At 31.9% G+C, this 25,080-nt stretch overlaps 2 protein-coding genes across 2 annotated transcripts in view; both read left to right on the top strand.

Annotated features, from left to right (window-relative positions):
- LOC148313331 (partitioning defective protein 6-like) overlaps positions 1–13,227 on the top strand; it is a 34,030-nt gene extending 20,803 nt beyond the window's left edge. Inside the window, exons 3-7 of the mRNA XM_088264148.1 lie at positions 4,149–4,276; positions 4,621–4,718; positions 5,417–5,585; positions 6,386–6,552; positions 7,651–13,227. Coding sequence (XP_088120274.1) covers positions 4,149–4,276; positions 4,621–4,718; positions 5,417–5,585; positions 6,386–6,552; positions 7,651–7,792 — 704 coding nt within the window. The 3' untranslated portion in view covers positions 7,793–13,227. The remainder of the gene's footprint in view (positions 1–4,148; positions 4,277–4,620; positions 4,719–5,416; positions 5,586–6,385; positions 6,553–7,650) is intronic.
- Positions 13,228–19,770: 6,543 nt separating this feature from the next.
- LOC148313330 (dual specificity protein phosphatase 23-like) lies at positions 19,771–23,721 on the top strand. The gene is made up of 2 exons (XM_088264124.1): positions 19,771–20,416; positions 22,380–23,721. The coding sequence occupies exons 1-2, from the start codon at positions 20,120–20,122 to the stop codon at positions 22,653–22,655; spliced, it is 573 nt and encodes a 190-aa protein (XP_088120250.1). The 5' UTR covers positions 19,771–20,119; the 3' UTR covers positions 22,656–23,721.
- The last annotated feature ends 1,359 nt before the right edge of the window (positions 23,722–25,080 follow it).

Below are 25,080 nucleotides of genomic sequence, written 5' to 3'. Positions count from 1 at the left end.
AAAAAATTGTAAAATACATATCGCTCACTCCTTTCAACAACGTCATATATCAAAAAATAGATTTTTCAGGAGATCGTTTTTAAAGTTTAAGAATATAATAAAATGTATTAAAAATAAATATCAAGCCACTTATTGAACTTTTTACTGTACAACAGACTTTTTTAGGTAAAACCTGAAGGTATTTTATCCATTCGAAAAATATTTTGAACATTAAAAAAAATAAAATAAACAATACCTTTTCTTCAAAATTCCAAAACAACACTTTCTGCCCTGTAGCGGGTAAATATTAAGTTACAAAAATGCCGCTTTTGCTGGGATATAGTACATTTTCTGTGCATTTCGAAAACACGCACAACTGAAAATGGAAGATTTTTTATATATGACGTTGTTGAAAGGAGTGAGCGATATGTAGAAACTCTTTATACGACCGACCATACATGAAAGCTTGGGGCTATTAAATTCAATCACGCCCTGCTGACTTTCAATCCTGTCGGCAGTAAAATTCAGGACTATTTTTCAGTTTATCCTTTTCGTTTCCGCTCCGTACACGCTACTCCACCCGTCACAGACCTCGACGCTCGTAAAACGCTCGCACTGCGATCGTTTCTCGGGAGTACGTAAATCGGGGTAAACCGAACACCAATGACCGCGCTCGGATTTTTACCGCTCGCGAACAAACAGCGATAATAGTAATATGGGAATTGTATCGAGTGTGCCCTTTGTGTGAGGAACAAATGCGTGGAAAATGATTTGTTGTTTTGCTTCGGGTATTTTGTTTTGTCTGGGCGACATTTCCAGCTCTGAACAATGGAGACTGGAAACTGTACAATTATTTGTTCGTAATGGGAACTGATCTGCAGTTAGTTGGCCGTTCGGCGATAGCGGAAATATGGGAGAGTACGTTCACAGAAATGAATACGAGGGTTCATTTCATTTCATTCTAACCCTTATCCGCACCCCAATGGTGCATAGGGCACTGCATCATATAAACGCAGTGTTATCTTGATCGTCAACACATTAAGGAAAGGTGATCAGCCCTCCGCTTCCGGTACCAGTACAAGGTAATATTGAATAAATATAAGAGTGAAAAAATCACGTATATTTATTTGAACCCCCCCCCCTGGGAATCGAACCCGGGACCCCCAGTACGGTAGCCGAGCGTGCTGACAATTACATAACGGAGGCGGACGAGGGTTCAGTGTTACTTAAATTCGTATCCTACATTATAAATGGATGATAGAAGTGGGTACATCTGAAATAGATCGCATCATTCGGCCATATCGTATTTGATTGTATGTCATCAACAATTTTCTTTCATATAATTTTTTAAACAGACTTAGCAGGTTAATTTTTTTTTTCCAAAAAAATCCTAAAGGTTATAATTATTATTTTTATCTCAATTAGCTTTTAATATTTATAACTATCTGTACCCGGCCACACGTTGCTATGGCTCTGTCTGTTCAAATGGAAAAGAAAGAAAATAGAATTATCCTATTGCTTCAAGTTTTGACATTTTATTGAGTGTGTATTTCAATTGTCATATTTCAGAATAATTATATATTATTTTTAGAAGATAAAAACATGCGCTATTGGATTGCAATATTGTTTTTAAATTACAAAGCAATCGGCGAATAACTTTGGGAGATTTCGGAATTTTGAACAAACAAACATTTAAATTCTTATTTGCATAAATTATTTCAGTAGTCCATAATTCAGAAGACGAAGTTTTTTTCTGCAAAACCTTAAAAATAATGTAATATTTTATGTGGGTAAGGAGCACATATGGCTGTGACAAGCAATGTTTTATTATGATTAAAATCTGGGTTTATTTCACGAATGCTTGGCTTATAGGCTGAACAAATTCTTATTTTTCTTGCCCGCAAACATTATTAAAAATAACAAATGTTCCTTCTGGTATATGATTTTCGTATAACTGAAATATTGTAAGCCCTGTTCATAAAATATATATTTTTTATTGAAATTAATTTAATATTTTATAAATGAAAATGACAGCATTTTGAGTGTGTCCAAATACTTGTTCACAAATCTGGATTATCTCCAATTAGAGGAGTATTATTCATATTATTTTTTCCGGAGCGCCTTTTACTATGATAATTGAAGTTTTCTCAGACTTGTAATAAATAGTGAATGTTACACGTATGTAAAGTGATCACTTAAACCAGCCTATGACGGTCGTCAGCCCCGTAAATCCCCAGACTTCCATATTCTTCTTCTTTGATGAGATGACAAAAAATAATATGAAAATGACATTAAAAAAATTAACACCTCAACATAGATGAAGGAGAATATAGAAGTCTGGGTATTTACAGGGCTTACGACCTGTCATAGACTGGTTAAGTTATCACTTTACATATGTGAAACATTTACCATTCTACCCATGATTGACAACCACACTACTCATGGTATCATATATGATAAAAATAGTGAAGGACATTGGTACCATGAACCAAGCTAAGACACAAAATGCTGAATCCTCTTCTAGTGGAATGGAAGGCCTGTTCATGACAGCCAACAGTCCGGCTTCTCCTGAGGAGTTTCACGTGGTTTCCTCCCAGAAATGAGCAGAAAAGCTCCTGATTGGCCCACACTAGATTAAAATAAAATATGTTCTTACCTAGAAGATTTTTTTTACTGATTGATCTATAAACCTTGTAAATAATAAGCAAGGTAAATTATAAATGCAACTCCCATCTAAAAAAATGCATTTCCAAAATTTATGCGACTCCTAGTAATATTATTTTTTGACATCTCATCAAAGATGAAGAAGAATATAGAAGTCTGGGCATTTACGGGGGCGACGACTGTCATAGGCTGGTTTAAGTGATCACTTTACACATGTATAACATTCACCAATTCTACCCATTATTGACAACGACACTACTCAAATTCTTGGATGTTTTATATATATACGAACCAATTTTGAAACATTATTCTTGAATCACTAGAATTTCACTAGAGACATCTATTGGTGAGATGAAAAGAAGCTTTTTAATGATCAGAAACTCTTTTATTAGTATGTGATATAATAGTAATATCATTAATCTCATGACGCAGTTTAAATGTGTTCACAACAGCCATCTTTGTTGGATTGAAAAAGCTTTTTTTATTGTTTAAAAACACTAAAACATCACCTGAACCCTGATCAGTTTTCAGATATTTCAGATTCAGTTTTCAGATATTTTTTTATGATTTTCAAATGTATTATTAACATATTGTTGTTTGGCGGTTTTTTTATCAACCCTGACCCTAATTATTCTCAGACAGTCTGCAACCCGACCCTCAGTATAATAATCACAAAATGACCGCAATCCCAATTCTGATCTGTACAATGTTTTTTGATGTCCCTCGCGCTCTACCAAAAGTAAACGAATAGAAGGCTTAATAGCGTCTCCCGCTCTCTACCAACAGTATGTAAAAGACGCTTTTAACCTTTCTCGGAGCGCAATAATCGATGTCCGACTTTCTCTGAGGGTTGGATTCTTTTTACATGAATGAAATTGTATAATGAAAACGTATTTTGATGATAGAAATTATGTAAAAATAATAATAATAATTTTAAAACATAGATGTAAAAGATACGTAGGTAAAAAAAACTTTAATAAACTTCCGGAAAACTTAAAATCTATAAAAAATTATCAAACCTTTAAAACTAAATTTAAAAAACGTATAAGACTCACCCCTACCTAGACTCCATACCAAGAAATATTTTTTTATTTTTTTATAATTTATTTTATTTATTTCTAATATACTTTGTTTTAATTTACTTAAAAAAAATTGTATAACGAACTCCCTCTCTAAACACAAGTATCTTCTTTATTAGAGAGGTAGAAAAGTTATATTTGAAACGTTTTGTATATTAACTATTTGTATTATTGAAATATGTATTTTGTAAAAATAAAATTTCAATACAAAAAAATATAATAATAATAATAATAATAATAATAATAAAAAAACAGACGTCATTTCTATACAAGTTACATCATATCAACTGACAGACAGACTTCGACATTCATTAACATCGATACTCCTTTGAGGAAAATTCGCACCAACGTTCACTAAAATCCAGAGTCCTGGAAAGGTTAAACGTTTCTCGCAAACAATGTGTTAATTTTGTTTTATTTTTTCAGGAGACAGTTTGGAGGAACTCAATGGATACGGAACTATGCGACCGAGGAATATCATCTCTTCAATACTCGGCGGTACTCCTGGAAAAACAAAATCCTTAGCTATATCAAATCCACACGATTTTAGACAGGTACTGCCTTATTTTACTACTTCATCTTCATTTTATATACAAAACAAAACCCTAATCTAATATATCCTGACCACCACCACCCTGCTTCACTACAGGGGCAGGCAGAGAGAATAGGATGCCACACCATTCTGTCTTTGCATACATTCTTCCAAATTCATGCATCTGCTCATACATACCCTCCAATTATTTGGACTCTTGACCAAATATTTCTCGATCTTCCTCAGCTCCTATTCCCAACTACATTTACCTCATAAATTTGTTTTACCATTCTTAAAATAAATTCTTACTTTCTTGAAATAGAGATATCTCAAAATTTGTTATTAATTTTTTTAATGTATTTTCAGGTTTCCGCTATCATTGATGTAGACATTGTACCTGAAACATGCCGGAGAGTAAGACTACTTAAACATGGATCTGATAAACCCTTAGGATTTTATATTAGGTAAGATTTTTGTTGACTTACCCGAGTGGTGTTCGAGCAGTCTTGTTTCCACTTGTTGGTGACGAATTATCTCGCCAAAATTGGACTGTTAACCGGTTAACTGCCGGTTAACTGCCAAAAGCGTCTTAAGACGCACAATTTTCTGTGAACGGACATCTATTGAGAATATCTTTGCATACTTAGAATCGAAACAGAATTTGTTTTTACCACTGTAAGCGTAAATTAAAGAGAGCTTTGTCGTCGGAACAACTAATGGCGCTCAGGGTTGTCCAATAATCCCCGAGTTGCCGTAACTGCCGAATCTGATGACAGTGATTTTAGTGTCGATTCTGATGATTTTTAATTTTTAATTTTTTAAAATCATAGTGTGTGTGTGTGTATACTTTTAATATTAAACTAACAAACAATTACTTTTGACATATAATTAAGTTTTCATATTTTCTATGACAAATTTTGTGACAACCCTGCACCATGAACAATTAATTTAATGATTATGGATAAATGACTGCACGACTGGCGCCCTCTTCATTTATTTGGTAAATTTTATAAATAAACGTTATTACACTTTCAATAATGATGTGTTTAGAAGGTTTTATTTTTGTCGTAAAATTCGCGGTATGCTGAGTACCGCCATACATGTACCTGCCGGCAGTTAAAAGGTTAAGCGCTTGAAGTCACGGTGTGTTTGTGCGTTGCAGAGACGGTACGAGCGTGCGCGTGTCGGCGGCGGGCGTGGAGCGGCAGCCGGGCGTGTTTGTGTCGCGGCTGGTGCCCGGCGGGCTGGCCGAGGGCACGGGGCTGCTGGCCGTGGGGGACGAGGTGCTCGAGGTCAACGGGATCGAGGTGGCCGGCAAGACCCTGGACCAGGTAACTCTCCACCTGTCATGCGCTTATGATAGAACAATGTTCTGCAAACTTTTTCTATTCAAATTAACTCAAGTGGTAAAAAGCAAGTCTTTTTCTTTTACATTTCATCACTAAAGACAGTGTACCAGTTTTGTATTCTGGTAAGACAACATGCTGACTAGTTGTCTTTATCCGATCAGAGCATGTACCAAGAGTATGTTTGACTAACAAGTATGCTCGTTGGTCGTGTAGGGCAGTGTTCCGCAAACTTTTTCTATTCAAGGTACACCTACCAAATTAAGAAATTTTAGAGGTGCATATTTACCATATTATAGTAACATATTTAACATGTTATGTTTAGTTCGAAATGTGAGCCTACTTAACTAAGCACAGGCAATCAAAAATTGGAGCAATCGTGTTATTTTAACAAAACAAGACTTTTTCAGCACGCACTTTACGGAACAACGTAGTAGGCGATGTGTATCTGTAATACATGCCCAGATCTGATACAGAAGCATCTAGGCTTCCTGACAGATCTGCTCTTGCTAAGCAATTTTTTTTTAACTAAGTTGCAAAATTTATTGAAAATGTGAAACAATATAAAATTATATCCCGATTTTACTGTGAATTTACATTTAAGAGCTTTCAACATACCTGTCACTGCCAATCTAAATAAATACAAGATTGTAAGTCCATCACCAAATTTTCTAGAAGTAACCCGGTGTAGGCAGTGATAGGGATTAGTATTTAGTTCAATTAGTCAGCTAGATCCGAATTGTGTATCTGTAATGTCTGTAATGTGGGTGTGTGTTTGTGCGCAGGTGACGGACATGATGGTGGCCAACAGCTCCAACCTGATCATCACGGTGAAGCCGGCCAACCAGCGCGCCATGCTGGCCGGGGGCGCCCCCCCGCCCGCCCCCCGCCGCGCCTCCCTCTCGCAGGCCTCCAGCAACTCCCATCACAGCGGCGAGGACCCCGACGACAGGTGGGTAGCCCGAGATTCCATAAGGAACTTGACACTCAATCATCAACTTGACACAAATCATATTCCGACTTCTCACTATTGATTTGTTCTTCTTCTTCTAATTCTTATCCACACCCACTGTATTGTATAGAAGCAGTGTTATCTTGATGATTAACACATGAAGGTAAGGTGATCAGCCTTTCTCAGATTGAAAAATCCCTTGCATTTATTTTAACCCTTTTGGGAATCAAACCCAGAACCTCCAGTACGGCAGCCTAGCACGCTAAGCACTACACTATGGAGTCGGACACTTAACTATGTAGTGTAAATAACTTTTTTCATCAACCCCAACCCTAATTAGTATGCTATGTAGGGTCGTATACTAACACAAGTAACCACAAACCCAATTCCGATCTATACAATGTTTTTTAGCGTCTCTCGCGCTCTACCAGAAGTAAGCAAATAGAACACTTATAAGTGTCCATTTAATTTTTTTGCATTTTACTATATAATATTATTACAAGTATGAAAATATTATATTTAAAAAAAAAGATCCTACAAAGGTTTGGCCTGTGTGTGGGTTTACATTTTATTTTAGGTTTTAACCGCCCTACCTCCGGGTTATTTTCAGCCATACTTTTTATAACCAAGCAAAAAAATCACAACAAAAAAGTCACAAAATATTGTCAGGTATGAAACCTGACAAAAATTTGTCAGTGTATCCGGTACACATTAAATATTTTCGGAACAGATATAATATCTTTTCTCGAGCGCATAGGTCATACGAGTTGAACGAGTTGTCCGAGCGCGGAATGGTGAAGAAAAACCGCGCATGCAATCGTATGTGTAGGGCGGTTAATAAAGGGTACTGGAAAGAATACAATAGATAAATATAATAAATAGACCAAAAATATAAATAGATTAAAGTGCAATGTGTAAAAATAGTTTGAAGTTGGGTAAAGTTGAATGTAGCTGAATTTTCAAAGTTGAATGTAGCTTGGGTAAAGTTGAATGTAGTTGAATAAGCTAACCTAGCTAGCTAAGTGTGTCGAGTTGAATTATAGAACCTACCTCTCCTTCTACTGATCAATCTAATAAATGAATTGTGAAAATTCACAGATTCGACCAGGACGAGATAGTGGATCTGACGGGCGTGACGCTGGAGGAGTCGGGAGCACCAGAGGGCTCCCTCTTCCAGCAGCACTCCTCGCGCCGCAGCCTCCACTCGGCCGCCGACGACGGCCAGGTGCTGCACCTCTAGTGACGTGTCTTGACCGCCGGCAACGTGACAACAGATGTTACGGTAAACGACATGTCAAATTCAACTATCCGGGGACATGTCTCTTCTGCGAGTTGACATTCCGAGACCAGTGGCTCAATGTGATGGATTATTGTATTGACCTGCATTATTATATTAACCTGTTAACCAGGCGTTCTGCTGTCCAATTACGCAACTTGTAACGGGCGCGAATACTGATTCACTCCGTGGCTTAAATTCATGTCGAGACATGTATGGATGACTAATACCTTTGTTGTTGGAAAAATATACGTCCCGCCCGTTCCAGGGCGCAACATATATTTCAAGGACGTATTCATATGTCCTACCCGTACCCGACATTGTTTACGTTTGACGTATTTATGCATCCAGCCCGGTTAACAGGTTAACCTGCATTATTTTTGAAGAATTAAATTTTGCGAAATTGGTATCAAACGATGTTGTTAAAGTGAGTCTTGCTAGCTATGTACAGAAACGACTCATCAACAAGAAACTTGTTAATTGATTTGGCAGTCACTTTGTGGTAATGTCTATCCGTTTTTAACCTTAGTTTTACTTGGTAAATACCACTATTTCTTAAAATCTATTGTGAAACTTGTTTCAATACATTCCGCATCACTTTCAGAGTTGTTTCTGTTAAAATATTGCAGTCAGTTTTTATCGAGTTCAGAGATGGTGAATCTTTTACATCAAACATTTGATAACTAACCTGGTTTACTAAGCTCCCGTAAAAATTACAACAAACCTATTTTCGTCCATAGATGAAGTGCTTAAATTGATTTTTATTTATTATTTATCAACATTAACATACTTTTAAAAGCAAGGGTTTGTTAAGACGCAAAACTTGTATTTGGTTTGCGCTTTGTTTTCTATTTGATTAATTTATTCCAATAATACTACACATTTTGTTGCCATATAATAAAACCAGAAAAAATGTTTACTGGTTTTTAAAATATTTACAATCAATTTACATATAAAAATAAAACACTTGTATAAGACAACTTTTTGAGTTTATTAATGTAAACATGACCAGTTTTCAAGAACTGTAAATATTCTCATCAACAAGTGAAAATGGAAACTGTTTGTATTTTCACCTGTTGATGAGAACATCTTTAGTTCTCAAAACTAGGCTTGTTTACGTTAATAAACTAAAAGAGTGGTTTTATACAATTGTTTTACTTTTATATTTTGAATCATGATGTTATTCCACAAAGTTATGCCAAATCAATGGATAATTTATGATTAGCATCAATAGAAAAATTTATAAAAACGGCTGTACACAAAGTGTCAATTTAAAACATTTTTTTAATGGAATTTTGATAGAACCTAATTCACCCTGTCTGATCTGTAATTCCTTATTATTGAGCCGATGGACGATCTAATAAATAATTATTGTATTACATATATACAAGAGTTGATCAATGTCTCACGCTGTCTTCCGCGAGGTTTAGGTCCTAGCTCTAGTGTGAAGTGAGGAACAGTGAACTGAAGGGAACGCGATATCGGATGTTTCGGTATTCCGCTCTCGTTCGTGCGGGAAGTACTCATTATGCTGCCTTTATGCCTTGTGCCAACGTTACGAATAATGTTTGTCGATTTGTAACTCTCACTCGGTCGTGTCTGCGGTGATTCTCGGGTCATATTGATACTGGAAAATAAAAAGCTATTCAATTTTTGTTTTCGATTTTGATTAATATATTAAATGATAAAATCAAACACTGATTTTTTGAGACTACTAAATTGTATTTTATTATTGAAAACACAAAAATTATAATTGTGACAATTGTTTCGCCTTGTTGTGGCATTTCCAAACGAATGTCATTAGTTTGAAAATGTCATAACAAGGCGAAACCTTTGTCACAATTAATTTTTTTTGTGTTTTTAACAATAAAATACAATTTAGTAGACTCAAAATTTAGTGTTTGATTTTAAACTTTAATATATAAATTAAAACGGAGTTCTACAAACTAAACGCTAAATCTATAAATAAATATATGTAATTTTGATACTGATTTTAAATTTTTATTTAGTTCGTCGATGTTACTTTAAGACTTTTTTAATTCAACTACGCAGTTAGGGAAATCTCTGCGTCATTTTTCTCATTCCTGAGGGTCATGACAACTAAATGAAGATTGAAAAAACATGTTATTATTTTCATTCCTGAGGGTCATGACAACTAAATGAAGATTGAAAAAACATGTTATTACTTCACAAATTTGGATTTTTTTACTACTTCAAAACTAACTACATACTTCAAAATTTGACTAATCTTCTTCCTGGCTCCATCCCAACTTATCATCTTTGTAGACAGTTGTAAACCCTTCTGTCATGGGCAACGTTACCTAGGCTATTGCTTCGAATCATATTTTCTTTTGCAGCATCCATGAACTCTTTGGTCTTCCTTAAGATGTCTTTCGAGGAAGATCCATGGCGGTTGCCTGGTTCACAATATGATCGGACTCTCTTCGCACCCATGTGCCCATACCATCTCATTTGTCTTACCTCTACCTTTTTTTTAGAATTTGACAAAACGACCGTTCAAATTGTCAAAATTGATCCCTTATTGTTTTTCAGTGTCAATATCAACTGAATCGCAGACATACCTCATTTGTTAGTAATTCTACTAGACATGTGATTCTAATTGTATTGAATGTTCTTTAGTAAATATCAAATGTATATGCGATGATTTAATGTGTTTTTGTTAGAAAATTACATACACAAATACATGGCTTTATTTGATGTGTATTAGGGTGAAGACTGACCGGAGCATTTCGTCGTAACGTAACACGTTACGACGCGAGCATTCAGGCAGTCAGTACAGCGAGCTGAGCGCTCCATCCATACTTGCGGATGCGACGTTACGACGAAATGCTCCGGTCAGTCTCCACCTTTAGGATGAACAATGGCCTCTATAATGACACTTGTCTACTGTAAACTGGTTAATAACTTAACTATAGCCTTTTAAATAAAGCAACTTTTTCATTGTTTTATTAAGTATTATAAAAGATTTTTTTTTAAATAAATATTATCATTCGATTCTACAGCTTAAAAGTTTTTCAATATCAATATTTTTATAGAAGTAATATACACCAAATGTGCATTTTGGTTGTTTTAAAATGTGTAATTGTAAATCAGAATAGCAACTAAAATAGTCATTCTAAATTCTTCTTTGACTCTTAAACGCACCCAAATTGTGTATACGGCCCCGCATCGAATGCTAGTTAGTCCCATGTTTCAGATTTTTTTGGATCTGAGACTGAAATATGTTTTAAAGTATACGGGTAAAGGAACTTAGTAATGGATATTACTGCCATATAATAAAGATAATACTAGGGAATATAGAGATGGGAAAAGGAGACTAGCTGAAATCGCTAGAGTACTTGGAGTTGCATACTTGTACTCGCACAGCTTGTGTGTACAAATCTCTTAAGGAAACAATTTAATACACTTTTCTTAAATAAATATGTAAAAAATAATTTGATTTCTTCTGGAAAAAAAAAGTTTTTAATAAACAATTGTTTTTGTTTATTTCTGATAAAACACTAAAAAATTCAATTAAATTAATATATTTTTTTATTTAAAAACATTTAAAACCTTGTGTTTTAAATCAATTTTCTTAAAAACATTTTTACTAGTTATATATTTCTTAAATTACCTCTGTGGTACAGTGGTTGAGGCGTTTACACCAGTGCTAGATGTCCCGGGTTCTATCCTCAGGGGGATTAATATAAATAAAAGAGATTTTATACTCTTATATTTATTTGATTACTGTACTGATTAGAGTACCTGAAGCGCAGCACTGCACTTGCCTTCATGAGATTTATGATCAATTTAATACTACATCCATTTAATGCAGTGCCTTATACATAATTGTGTGCGAATGAGTCATAAGAAGCAGTTAAAAAAATGTTCAAAGATATTTCAAAAGTGGCTTCAGCTGGTTTACTGGCTTGTTTGTTTATATTAAAAGAAAACATTCTAAATAAATTGTGACTTAGGCCGTCTTTCAGTCAATTTGTGACATTGAAATTTTGATAAATTCGCTACATATTAGAGAACAAAAAAGCAATAATGTAGATGTAATTGTACTTGTAACTAATATATATTATTATTTTCAACTGCTAAACAAAATTATTGTAAGGTATTATTATAATAATTTTATTTAGTGGTATGGGAAAAAGTTATGTATTTATATATGGGAATGTTAGCGCTGCAAATATAGATTTCTAAATTAAGCAATAATCTCTATGTTGTTTGGACATATCACAAGATTTTAGTATATCAAAATAAAAGTCAATTAAATATGTGATCACGGCACAAGACGTGAGCGCACATACAGTAAAATGCACACAATCTAAGTATGCACATGACCACTCATCACGTAAATGAAATTCTGATTTAGTAAATATAATAAAGCGTCAACTTTACAGCTTTTTCTACTTTTATTTTATTTGACCAGTGACCGGGTTTCATCATTCATCAGACTGGAGATGATATTGGTAATTATGACACTTGGAGATTGTTCAAATAAAAGCTGAAAAATGTATGCAGTTCCACCAAGTTATAAGCACATAATTTGATTTAATAACATTGATACATTGCCAAAAATGTAAAAATAAATTTAAAAATTAAAAACAGATTTTGCACTGATAAAAACTGATTTATGATCATGTTTTATGTGTCCATATTTGTTTTGTGTGTATTTTTTTGCGTGCATTTGTCTTGCGCATAATTTTAATGCAACCGTGTATAACAATATCCGTGTTAGTCCACACTTATAAGCAATATTTAAAGAGTAGATTATTCGATCAGTAAAACACTCGGTTACCAAAATATATGGGGTAAATTATGCTAATTATATTTGTATCAAATTTGGTTTAGTTTTTGATATTTGAAATGAATTAAAGGACTAAGAAAGATCCTGTACGACAGCATAAAACTTAAATTGAATAACTAAGAAATTAAAAGGTTAACGTTAGTAAATTCCATGAAATCTTGTGATACTTTTATCAATTTTTCGTCAAGCTCAGATCATCAGATAATACCAGTCACTTTAAGCAGGCATGCATAAGAAACACAAATCTTAAAAAAAAAATTGTATTAAAATGGGGAAGATATCTTTTCTGAAGTATTTGTATCATGAATATGTATTCGTATTAAGGAAATCTAAAGCAATTTGATGCCTTCTTTTTAGATATCACATGTACTTAGGTTCCGTCCATCGTTATTGATATTGTTAATGTTTCTAGTTCACATGTTAACTATTGCATTTCCCATTCCATGGAGTAGAAAACCTATTTCCAGATCGCGCATTGTTGGCAACACCGTTACCGAGGCTGTAATTATGAACACTATATGGATATCAAAGCTAGTTGTCGATATGTATTGCCAGAAATTTTACATAAAAAGTGCCTGCATAATAATAAATAAATCCCTTACCGCACCCCAATGGTGCATAGGGCACTGCTTCATATAAACGCAGTGTTATCTCGATCGTTTACACATGAAGGAGAGGTGATCAGCCCCCCACTTCAGGTACCAGTCCAGTGTAATATTGAATAAATATTAGAGTGAAAAAATCACTTAATTTATTAAACCCTCCTTGGGAATCGAACCCGGGACCTCCAGAACGGTAAACAAAAGACAATGTTTATCTCTGGTGTTTCATTTTATCTATGGCAACAAATCAGGCGTCGCACTATAATAATAATAATAATAAAATTGGATAACTTATATAGCGCCATTTTCGTAAAAAAATACCTCAAGGGCGCTTAAGGACTATGTCCATTAAATTATGGTTTTATTGAGAGTTGAAAGTTTTACTTAAATCATTTATTGTAAATACGTTCAACATAATGATAGAGGATAAAGAAAATATAACCCCAGTCGTAATTTATTTGCGTAAAATAAAATCTGATGTCCTTATAACAAATATGTCGGCCTTGGAAGGCAATTTTATTAATCTTCTAATTAAATGCAATTACATTTTGTTGCAAAATTTCCCTAATTTCAGATTTATCTCTTTAATTGATTCGGCAGTTACTTTGAGGTAATGTCTATCTATTTTTAATTTAAATTTTGCTTGGTAAATTTCACTTGTCATTCCAGATTAATCTTTTACTGGTCTTTCCCGGCCTTGTTTTTCTTTACTTATAAAATATCTAAATAGCATTCATAATTGCAGTCTAGAACGGTGTTTCAACTTAATTTTGCCGCCTCTATTTGTGTAATTTAATAAAATAAATAATGTATTTAGATAATAATTAAACACCAAATTAGATTTTTTTTGGAAAAATAATTGTAGTGTTTCCGTTGAGTCATTGACAATATAAAAAAGAAGATTTTGTATCGTTAGGTAATGTGTATTTTGAGAGTTTGCGAATCAACGGGTGTTTGTGGGATCATAAATTAGATTCTATTTTAAGAGACGCATAAGTTTTACACATACGGAGATGCTATAATACCGTTTTCCGACAGTTATGTTTGAATGTGTGGAACCGGATTCAAACAAATATAATAATTGCATCGGTTGCAAGTCCAATATATGAAAGGTATAGACATATTCGACAATGTCTAAGATAATGTACATTCAAAAGGTATAAGAATCGAGTCGTTCTTTTCAACTTGTATGATATGAAATGGATGTGAAATTGTTATTTTTTTTGTTGCAAATTCACCACTAGGACTTTAAACTTATCATTTATATGAGTAATAGAGCTAGTGGCTTTGCATATTAATTAATTACTGGTACAAAAAAATGTGCAATGGTTTCACGCTGATATAGTTTCGTCCAATTCTTTACAGACATTGTCGTTTTTATTTATGTGTGTCTCTATTAATGAATTCAATGTTGACGTTTGACTGTACCTACCGTACCGTAGTTAGTGTTGTGAGTGTCGTGTTATGTCAGAAATGAACTTGACTTGAAAAAATGAGCTTATTTTTCTAACAAAAATTAAGAAATAAGTGAGTAATTGAAGCGCTAATGTATAAAATAATAAAAAATTGGCCAAATGTTTGGGTGGGAATCATTCCAGTTTTTGAATTACTGCCAGATGCGTTTTTTTACGCCGTATATTTCTGGCTCGGGGTCATTAATTATTGATGTTAACGCTGGATAATGTGTTTACATCATTTTAACATTCCATGAATTTGACTCTTTGTGTATATTTTCTTTTATTTTATTTCAACGGTGTAATAATAAACCGGCATCAAAAAGTATTTTCGCTTTGCAGCTGATGTTATTAGAACTACTGTGGTTTTATAATGCAACTATGTTTATTTCTTTTTTTTTTCTTTTTAAACATTAGTGGATTTACTTATATTTATTTTTGCATTGTACTTAACTTCTGAATTAAAGAAAAATCAGAATAAAAGGATTATATCATGTACCTACTATTTCCTGTTTATTTGTTTATAATTTACAATTTTTTGCAGTGCTTAAGAGTGAAAAAAAATTATATTATATTTTTCCAAAATCTAATATAAACTGTGAGATGCAAATCCGTAGTCATTTGCTCAATCCTTAGTTCCAGCAAATTCGCTTTATTCTCTATTTGAACAGCAAAATAAGAAAATAATTACTTTTTTATGTTTTTTTTTTCATTTTTAACACTCAGGCACTGCAAGACCTTATATCAAATGGATCAATTTTCTGACTGATTTCTGTATATATAATTGGGTACAGTACGCGTATGAAGTATTTAATCCTTAGTTTATATATTTAAGTCAACAATAGTATGTTAAGAATGTCATTCCATTATTTTATCACATTTTATATATTATAATTATAGGTATTTTCAAATCAACATTCCAGTTAATATGTACTTCTTGTCTAAATTGAGATTGTAATGTGCACGATACAAACCTATTTAGGGTCTAAAGATGACTTGTATTATTTAAATTTTTTAGTAATGAAATCTCAAAATTTTATTTTTATTTTTTTCACCCAAAATAATAAATTTCTGAAAAAAATTACCACATTCCAAAAATAATACAATGCAAGCAGTATATACTGGTTTTAAAAGAATTCCATGTTTTCACATTTTCTCTTATCCGAATACAATAGTGCATAGGGCACTGTATTGGTGAATGTAGCATTATTTTTACGTCAATTATATTAGTAAGCAAGTAGTATATTAAATATCTCACTACACTACTAAGCCGGAATTTGTCGTAGAGATAATTTGATTATTTTTTTAACCCTCAATATTCGAGATTTGTTGAACATTATACAAATAAAATTTAATAAATAGCTGGAAATGTATAAGCATGATGGATTTATTAGGCAATGTATCTTGAGATTATTTCATTGCTGTGTAAATTCCAAATGGGTTTTTTTTTGCAGTTCATGTAAATTTTGAGAAATTTTGAATAATTGTAATAAAGTCTTTCGCTATGTGAATTATTTTCAACAAAATTCATTGATGCAATGTTTTTTATTTATCATTGTTTTTAAAAATAGAATACAATTGAAAACTTGGAAATGTTTCACTTGTGTTGCCATCTGTCTTGCATTTAAAAAAGGAAAATATTTTTGTCCAGTAAAGTACTTAATACTCGATGTCATTTTTATTTAAAATCCATAAAAATGCCCACATGTCCACATTTTTAGGGCTAAGACTAATTTTCGTCATATTTTAATTCAAACCTAGTAAAGTAAAACGGTAAAACAGCAAATTTTATGATCGAATTGGTTTTGTTGCCATTCTTAAAAAATGGTTTCATTATTTGAATGCAAAACATATGGCAATGTTTATGCTTTGAAATATTTAGTTACTTGAATGTACATATTATATAATTTGTTTTATTTTCATTATTTTTGTACTTAATTAACAGACAACTATGTAAGGCAACTATCTCTTAAGCAATTGTTTATTTTTTGTGATAATTTCTCTGTTATTTGAAGTATCGGTGTAAAGCTTAAAGTATTTCTAAAAGTCTTTTTGGTTTGAATAAATTCTCTGTGAGATGCGCTTAGCAGGGTTTAATCTATGAGTTTTTTTTTAAATAGTTTAATTTTATACTTATTTATGAAAGTATTTAAAAAAAGTAACCTTTAACTCTCGAGTATGAATTTCGTAAAATGTGTATTGAATATTTTATCGTACACATTATTAAAACTTGTATATACTATCAATTATGTTCGATTCTTAAAGCAATAATCTTTTTTATGCTGTTTGGGAAGAAATAGCTTATAAAGTATGCAGAGTATAGTATTACGAAGGTGATGAAAATGTTTTAAAATCATATTATTAGTTATTATTGTATTTTTGGAGTTCGTATTTTTTTTTTAAATATCTGTAGTAAATAAGATGTTACATACTTAAATAATGATTATACAACTTAATGATAAAGAGAGAATATTTTAACATTGAAGATATAAGAATAAACAAAATTAAAAAAAAATATGTGGTGTTTTATTATTCATTTAAATCTGTTTAAATTTATAAATCAATATTAGTGATTTTACACTCTAATATTTATCTAATATTACCCCGGACTGTTCCCTGAAGCACAGGAGTGCCTTGCCTTCATGTAAGTAACGATCAAGATAACCCTATGCACCATTAGGGTTAGAAGAAGGAGAAATTTATGTATATATATATATATATATATATATATATATATATATATATATATATATATATGTATATATACATATATCTGTCCGCCTCCGCAGTGTAATGGTCAGCACGCTCGGCTACCGTTCTGGAGGTCCCGGGTTCGATTCCCAAGGGAGGTAAAATAATTATAAGTGATTTTTTCACTGTAATATTTATTCAATATTACCCTGGACTGGTTCCTGAAGCGGAAGGCTGATCACCTTTCCTTCATGTGTAAACGATCAAGATAACACTGCGTTTATATGACGCAGTGCCCTATGCACCATTGGGTGCGGATAAGGGTATAAAAATAAAAAAAAACACATATATATATATCTATATATATATATATATATATATATATATATATATATATATATATAAATATATATATATATATATATATATATATATATATATATATATATATATATATATATATATAATTGTGAATTTACTGCAAAACTAAACTATTGAGTAGTGTATAAAAAAAGTAACAAATATGGTTACATTATTAAAGAAAAAACTAGTTTTTTACCACTTGAGTTTATTTTATGATGACTAGTTTCGGAAGCCAAGCTTCCATCTTCAGGTCTAAATGTAAACAGTTTACATTTAGACTTGAAGATGGAAGCTTGGCTTCTGAAACTAGTCGTCATAAAATAAACTTAAGTGGTAAAAAAGAAGCGTTTTCTTTAATAATATCATCATGTCTTACCACAAAGTAAATGCCGAAACAATAAATAAAATATGGTTACGGTTGAAAGTACTATTTTATATAATTTAATTGTGGAGATAGATGTTTTTACGTAAAAACATATCTGGAATTGATGGTTTAGCTATGTAAACACATCACTAAATGCCAAAAGAAAAAAAAAATTATATAAAAAACCCAAAAACAAAATTCTTACATCACTTGACATTCAAAAAAATTTTTTTTTTTGTTTTGAACAAAATAAAATAATTTTTTTAATATCTTAGCGATACATTTTTACTTACGGCGGGGAATACATTCCAATAAGTTCCAGCGCCAAATAAAGCTGGGAAACGAAGTAATCTTAATACGTAAATACTAATAAATATCTTAACAAGTATAAATGATATCAAATTTGCTAAAAGATTGCATGCACATCATTAAACGAAATAGTCTGATTTTGGAAAATGTCAATACTACTGCGAATACTGAAACAGTGCTAAGCTGGGTCCTACTGTACTGAAAATTACTTGCTCAACATTGGTGACAAGACCAAGCACTTCAGCTGATTCTCAGAGAGAGATAGTTGGAAGATGCGGGATAATTCTATGGAGTGTATGCGACTGGACTGAATTGGTCGAGACTAAATTCAAGGTTTAAAAAAGAATGTGTAAAAAGCCAAATATTAAAATACATTCCTTTAACCCTTTCCTGTTCCCCAAAATTAAAAAAAATAATCTAGGTACGAGTGACACAAAAATGTAATCTTGGAATTGAAAGAAATAATACTAATGATGAAAAAAATGTCGAATAACATCCGACCTGGGACCTAAGAGGAAAAAATCGATGTCAAATGAGATTTGACATTGGACCAGTAAGGGTTAAATTAACTTGAATGTTGTAACTATCTTTTTACCCTTGAAAGAAAAAGAAATAAAAAAAAGCTTAAAATTTTTATTATCCCTGGATCACTATCAGTATTCTCAAGAAACCATTTTCATATCTTCGAATTTTCTTATAGAAAACAGTTAAAGTCACACTTGAAAGATATGTTAATTCATTTATATAATTTGGCTAGCAAAATTTTCCATTCTAGAATGTTTTTGGCAGCACAAATGGGAAACGTATCATATAAATACACATCTTTGTAACATAAACTGTTATTAATGGTTTTGCTTTATGTCAAATATGTATTTTGGATAGTTCGTGAATGTTCCAAAAGTTCAGGGGACTGCAACATTTTATATTATGTCATAACAATAAATTATTAGTGATGTTTCTTAATACGGCTGTTTTGTTTTGTTAAATAAGTAAAATATCCCAAAGCTGTCACATAAAATATAATTCGAGGAATCATAAAAGCTTTTCTGTGATTTATAATTTAAATTAATTAATGTCACGAAAGGGGCGAAACAAATCCAAAGAATAACATCTAGATGGAGACGATGGGACGATATTTGATTTGATTATAAAATTTATTTTTAGTACTTACTCATAATTTTTTTAAATATTAATTTGTATATAAAAAAATAAAGATTAATTTTACAGAAAAATATTAATGCTTATTGATGGCTTTTTAAAATGAAATAACCAATAAGTTAACTGGTTGTGGACCACTGCGTAAGACTATTAATAACTACTGGCAGTCCACTGAAATGTCAATCCTCATTTCAAAATAAACACACATCCAATAAAGATCAACAGTTGGATCGATAGAACATATATCACGTGTTACATAGTGCAATCAATAAAACTTAGATAGGCAGCGAATCAGATATTTCTTAACTAAGTTTTGTGCCAATTTTCAGGAGTCAGTGTTCTCTTTAAAGTATCGTGGGTTCATTGTGTTTGAAGGAAAAAATTCTACATATAAATTAAGTTTTAGACAATCCAACAACTTTCATAACTCATATGTGTAAAAAAAACTTTATAAAAGTGTGTCAACTGTTAAAAAAATAAAGTATAAATAAATACATTTAAAATTAATTAATTAATTTGTAAATATATTTCAAAATGTCTGAGATTGTGGAAACTGAAGAAGTTGATGCGTACCCGCCGTGGAATTTCTCCTGGGTGATCCCATCGGAATTAGCCGCTATGGCTTACCCGAGGAATAAAGAAAATCTACGGTTTTTGGTGAACGAAGGAATCAAACATCTCGTTACTTTGTCTCCTGAAAAACAGCCACCAATAATGGAATGCAATGAACTCAAATGGACAGAGATAGCTGTGGACGAGTTCGAGGCGCCGTCTATGAAGAATATCAGAGACTTTCTAGACATCTGCAAACGGTGTCGAATGAAAGGAGAGGTAAAAAAAATATATATATATGCAGCACATAATGTAAAAATTAGTTAATTATTTTACATAATTAACTCGAAGATTCAAATAAACTTAGTTCAAGTATTTCATTTAAATTTCCTTGCCGTCTCAATTCACTTCTTTAACTTTGAAAAATATCAGTGTAATTGAGACTCGTTATAAAAATAAAATAAAATATTTAAAAAAAAAAAAATGTATAAAACTTGGTTGAATATAAAAGTATATTTTGATAAATATTGCAAATTTGTAAGAATAAACTCAAGTGAGAAACAAAAATCACCGTTTTTTAAAATAAATGTAAATATCACTAATTTAATACTCTTCTTTTTGTCTTCGGCTCCGTAGTGTAATGGTTAGCACATTTAGATACTGTGCTGTAGTTTCTGAGTTTAATTCCCAGGGGAGTCAAAATAAATTGACTTTTCACTAAAAATTTTACTAACATAAATAAAAATTATTTATTTAATACTCCTGGACTGGAACCTGAAGTGCAGGATTGTTCACCTTAGCTTCATATAAGTAATGACAAGATAACACTTTGTCAATTCGCTGAAGTACTCTATGGCCATTGGGTACAGATAAAGCTTAGAATAATAATTTAATATACCTAGGTATTAATTTATTGTGCGTAAAATACGGCACAAAAAATCTAACATACATTTTGTACAAAGTAATGATTCTGCAAATTAGACATTATTATAGAAGTAGATTGCCAGTTGTGGTAACAAAAAATAAGTTTACGTACAAACCACTTACTCCAAAAGACTTTTATTTACCAATTGTGAAATTGTAGAAAGCTAATTGTAATACCTTTATAATCAAAACACTTCAAAAAGGAATGTTGTATTCAGAAATAATAAAATTTATATTGAAAAATTATAAATATAGTAAATCCTCTTTTACAAAATTTACAGCATGAATCATAGCAAATTTTACTGGTCTAAACATACCGATGTTATGTGAAAATGAACATACTGTTCATTTAACTTTCATAAACATTTGTTTGGCGCACTATTCATTTATAAGAACACTGTTTATTTGTTGAGTTGGGTATGATCAAGGTATTTTCAGAAGTTAAATGTTTATTTATTTTCATTTATATTTCACACTTGTTTATAACAGCCTCCAAATAGTACACATTTGGGAAACCTATTTATTATGGTCCTATTGCAATAGACTTGGATTGATATGTCTAGCATAGTTGAAAGAAATCACAAGCTCCAAAGAGAGAAGAGAAATTGGGTATAGTCCATTCCAATTTACGGAACGATTCAGTTGTTAAATTGTATACTTACCTTTAAATAATACATTTAAAAATACAGTTACCTGATACAGTCCTTGATGGTTTTTCAACATCTTTCCAACTATCAGAAATGCATAATTTATTATTTCCATGGGGTCTCGTTTAGTATCAACTGCTTACATCACTAAAAGGGTACTGGAAAAGGGGGAATATGTATAATAGTTTAAGTTATGTTTGAGAGGTCAAGTGCTTGGGTTACACAGACAGGTAGGTGTTGACTACAATCATGGATATAATACGATTTCTGTCAATTGCAAAATAAATTCAAGATTGGTCCTGGACATTGTGATCTATTTATCTCTCCTTGGATCTCTTAATATATTGTTTCTGGGAAATTTTTTAGAGTACTGTTAGTAGAGAGCGGGAGACATTTGTAAGCGTTCTACTTGCTTACTTTTGGTAGAGTGCGAGAGATGCCAAAAACATTGTACAGATCGGAATTGGGTTTGTGGTTACTTGTGATTAGTATAATTGAGATTAGTATAGTATATAAGGGTCAAGCGGCAGACTGTCTGAGTATAATTAGAATCGGGGTTGATGAAAAAACTGCCCGACAACGATATGTTAAAACCTGCTGATAACTTTATATTTTTTAGAATCTTTCATTAAAAAAATGATGCTCAGAAGGTGATATTTGCTGTATTCCAGGCAGTGGGCGTGCACTGCAGACAGGGCCGCGGCCGCACGGGCGTCATGCTCGCCTGCTACCTCATGGCCTTCCAGGACCTGGCTCCCGAGAGGGCCATGATCAACATCCGCCTGCAGCGACCCGGCTCCTGCGAGACCGAGGAGCAGGAGCGCGCCGTTATCAACTACCACGACTGCCTTCGCGGCACTACCAAGGTGGACGAGGTTGATGAAAGATTCAACAATGGCGATAACGCAGAAATGGGGACCAATGGAGAAGTTCCGGTCGCTTCTTAGTCGGAATCCAGTATTATTTGCTTTTTTTTATATGATGAAAAGGTAATAAATATAAATTGATTAACCTTTATTTAGTCATACAATATTAAAAGGACACCATTAATAACACTCCTTATTATTCATCGCTCACTTTGTGTAATACCACTTTTAAGTGATATTACACAAATTGAAAGATGAATGATAAAGAGCGTGTTATATTACCATACCACAAAGTTAAGAATGTTTTTAATATACGAAATATGGACACCATTTAAGCTACATCTCGCACTTTTCTTTTGTTATGAGGGTTATTGTAAAAGGTGCCCTAACTAACAAATGCCATGAGTCGATTAAATAAAGGTTAAACAATGTCTATCCACGATGTAAAAATGTCGATAAAACCTGTGTAATAAATGTGTTCTCTACAAACGAATGTAAGCCCTATGTGTAATACGTATTATAAAAATTACTTATCCTAAGAAGTATTTATCGAAACCAGCATTTTTATTAAGAGAAAGTGAATGAGCAAAATATTTTTATTCCTATCATGAATGCATGATATAAACCTCTTGAAGCATGCCATATCTTGCCACAAAGTTTAGTAACTTGAAATGTCTGGCCAAACATTAGACCTGGAATAAACATAATTATTATTATTACTATTATTGACCATTGTTTATATCATACTTTGAATATCACCAATAATATTACCAACAATTGTATTTACCTTTAAAACATTAACTCTCTCACAAATTGCCATATCAATAGATTCTTCCTTTCTTATTAGTATACGTAGGTACATCCCCATTAACTATTATTGTCTCCCATAAATTATTACTGCACATGTTAAAACTATTACTTAAGTACCTGGCTCCCTAATTACTAGAATTGTATAGCTACATAAGGACCATCAGTCCATTTAATCTTCACATTTGTTTAAAAATGCCATAACTAGGCGAAACGATTGTCACAATATTCATTTTTATGTGTTTTTTTTAATAAAATACAACTTAGTAGACTCAAAAAATCTGTGTTTGATTTAAAATTAATACATATACTTTGAATAGTTTATAATTTATTACAATTGTAAATACATATATAATAAAGTATTAAACATTAGTGCACCTTGGTAACTGGATATATACATGTATAATATGTACATTATACCTAATCAATTTCCTTTGACTATGATTTCTCATACAATTGATAAGTATTATTATGTTAAAATAATCTGAAGAACATGAATGAAATTGATATTTACGAAATAAATAAACATGTCATAAAAAAATCTTTATTTTATTTATTTATTTTATTTTACTTGGTAAATAATGAGAACAAATACCTTGGCACATTTATTTTTGAAAAACCTTTTAAAGATATTTAGATTTAAAATTAACAATCATAAATATTTATGTCCAATCTTCGTAACGACACATTTAAAAAAAATCTTTTAGCATTTATGACATGATTTAACATTCACTGCGTTCAATATATTGCACACAATCACAAGATGTTGACAAAATGGCAATTTTCAAAATGCTAAAACTTCATATTGCTCACTCCTTTCAACAACGTCATATATAAAAAAACTTGATTTTTCAGGAGATTGTTTTTAAAGTCTAAAAATATAATACAATGTATTTAAAATAAATATCAAGCCACTTATTGAACTTTTTACTGTGCAACAGATCTGTTGAGGTAAAATCTGAATGTTATTTCTCCATTTGAAAAATATTAAGTATATTTAAAAAAATACCTTTTCTTCAAAGTGCAAAAACAACACTTTCTGCCCTGTAGCGGGTAAATATTAAGTTAAAAATATGCTGCTTTTGCTGGGATATAGAACATATTCTGGGCATTCCGAATACATGCACAACTGAAAATTGACAATTTTTGATTCATGACGTTCTTGAAACGAGTGAGCGATGTGTCACAATAGATTTTAGGAAATAGTGGTATGTATTAACCAAGTAAAAATTAATGATCTATGTAGTTAACACAGTGGCAATGTGGTGCCATTTGCATTATCAGATGATTTTAAGGGTCAGAGGACTGCAGTATAATAGTTTCGATAGTGTATAATAGTCAGAGATTTTAAAAACAAAATATATAATAAATACAATTTTTAATAAAAAATTAGTCATCACATATTGTCCCAGACATAATAAACATATATAAATTTTTAAACATGTGTACTTTTTTTAGACTAAAATAACTGTTTCAAACTTAATACATAATAGTGTTTTCTGTTTAGCGGTAAATGAGCGGAATGACCCTATTTCCTTAAAATGCTAGAACAATGAATTTATTGAAATAAAAAAAAGGTAATTGTACCTTTTTCATTACAAAGGATGCTTTTCATTATACAGTGAAACCTCTGTCTGTAGTTTTTAAAAGGATCTATTGAAATAAACTATGAATGCGGGAAAACAATGAATGCGGGATT

The sequence above is a fragment of the Brachycentrus maculatus genome, unplaced genomic scaffold (genome assembly GCF_059751285.1).
Source record: "Brachycentrus maculatus isolate JH-2025_06_01 unplaced genomic scaffold, ASM5975128v1 h1tg000015l, whole genome shotgun sequence".
In the NCBI taxonomy this organism is placed as follows: domain Eukaryota; kingdom Metazoa; phylum Arthropoda; class Insecta; order Trichoptera; family Brachycentridae; genus Brachycentrus; species Brachycentrus maculatus.
Note: the sequence above shows the minus strand (reverse complement) of the source record. Positions and strands in the feature narration are given on the sequence as shown.

Excerpts from the sequence above, each read along its gene's own strand:
- LOC148313330 (XM_088264124.1), top strand. The coding sequence starts at position 20,120 with ATGTCTGAGATTGTGGAAACTGAAGAAGTTGATGCGTACCCGCCGTGG. Across the intron at positions 20,417-22,379 it reads GGTGTCGAATGAAAGGAGAG|GCAGTGGGCGTGCACTGCAG; the intron begins GTAAAAAAAATA and ends GCTGTATTCCAG.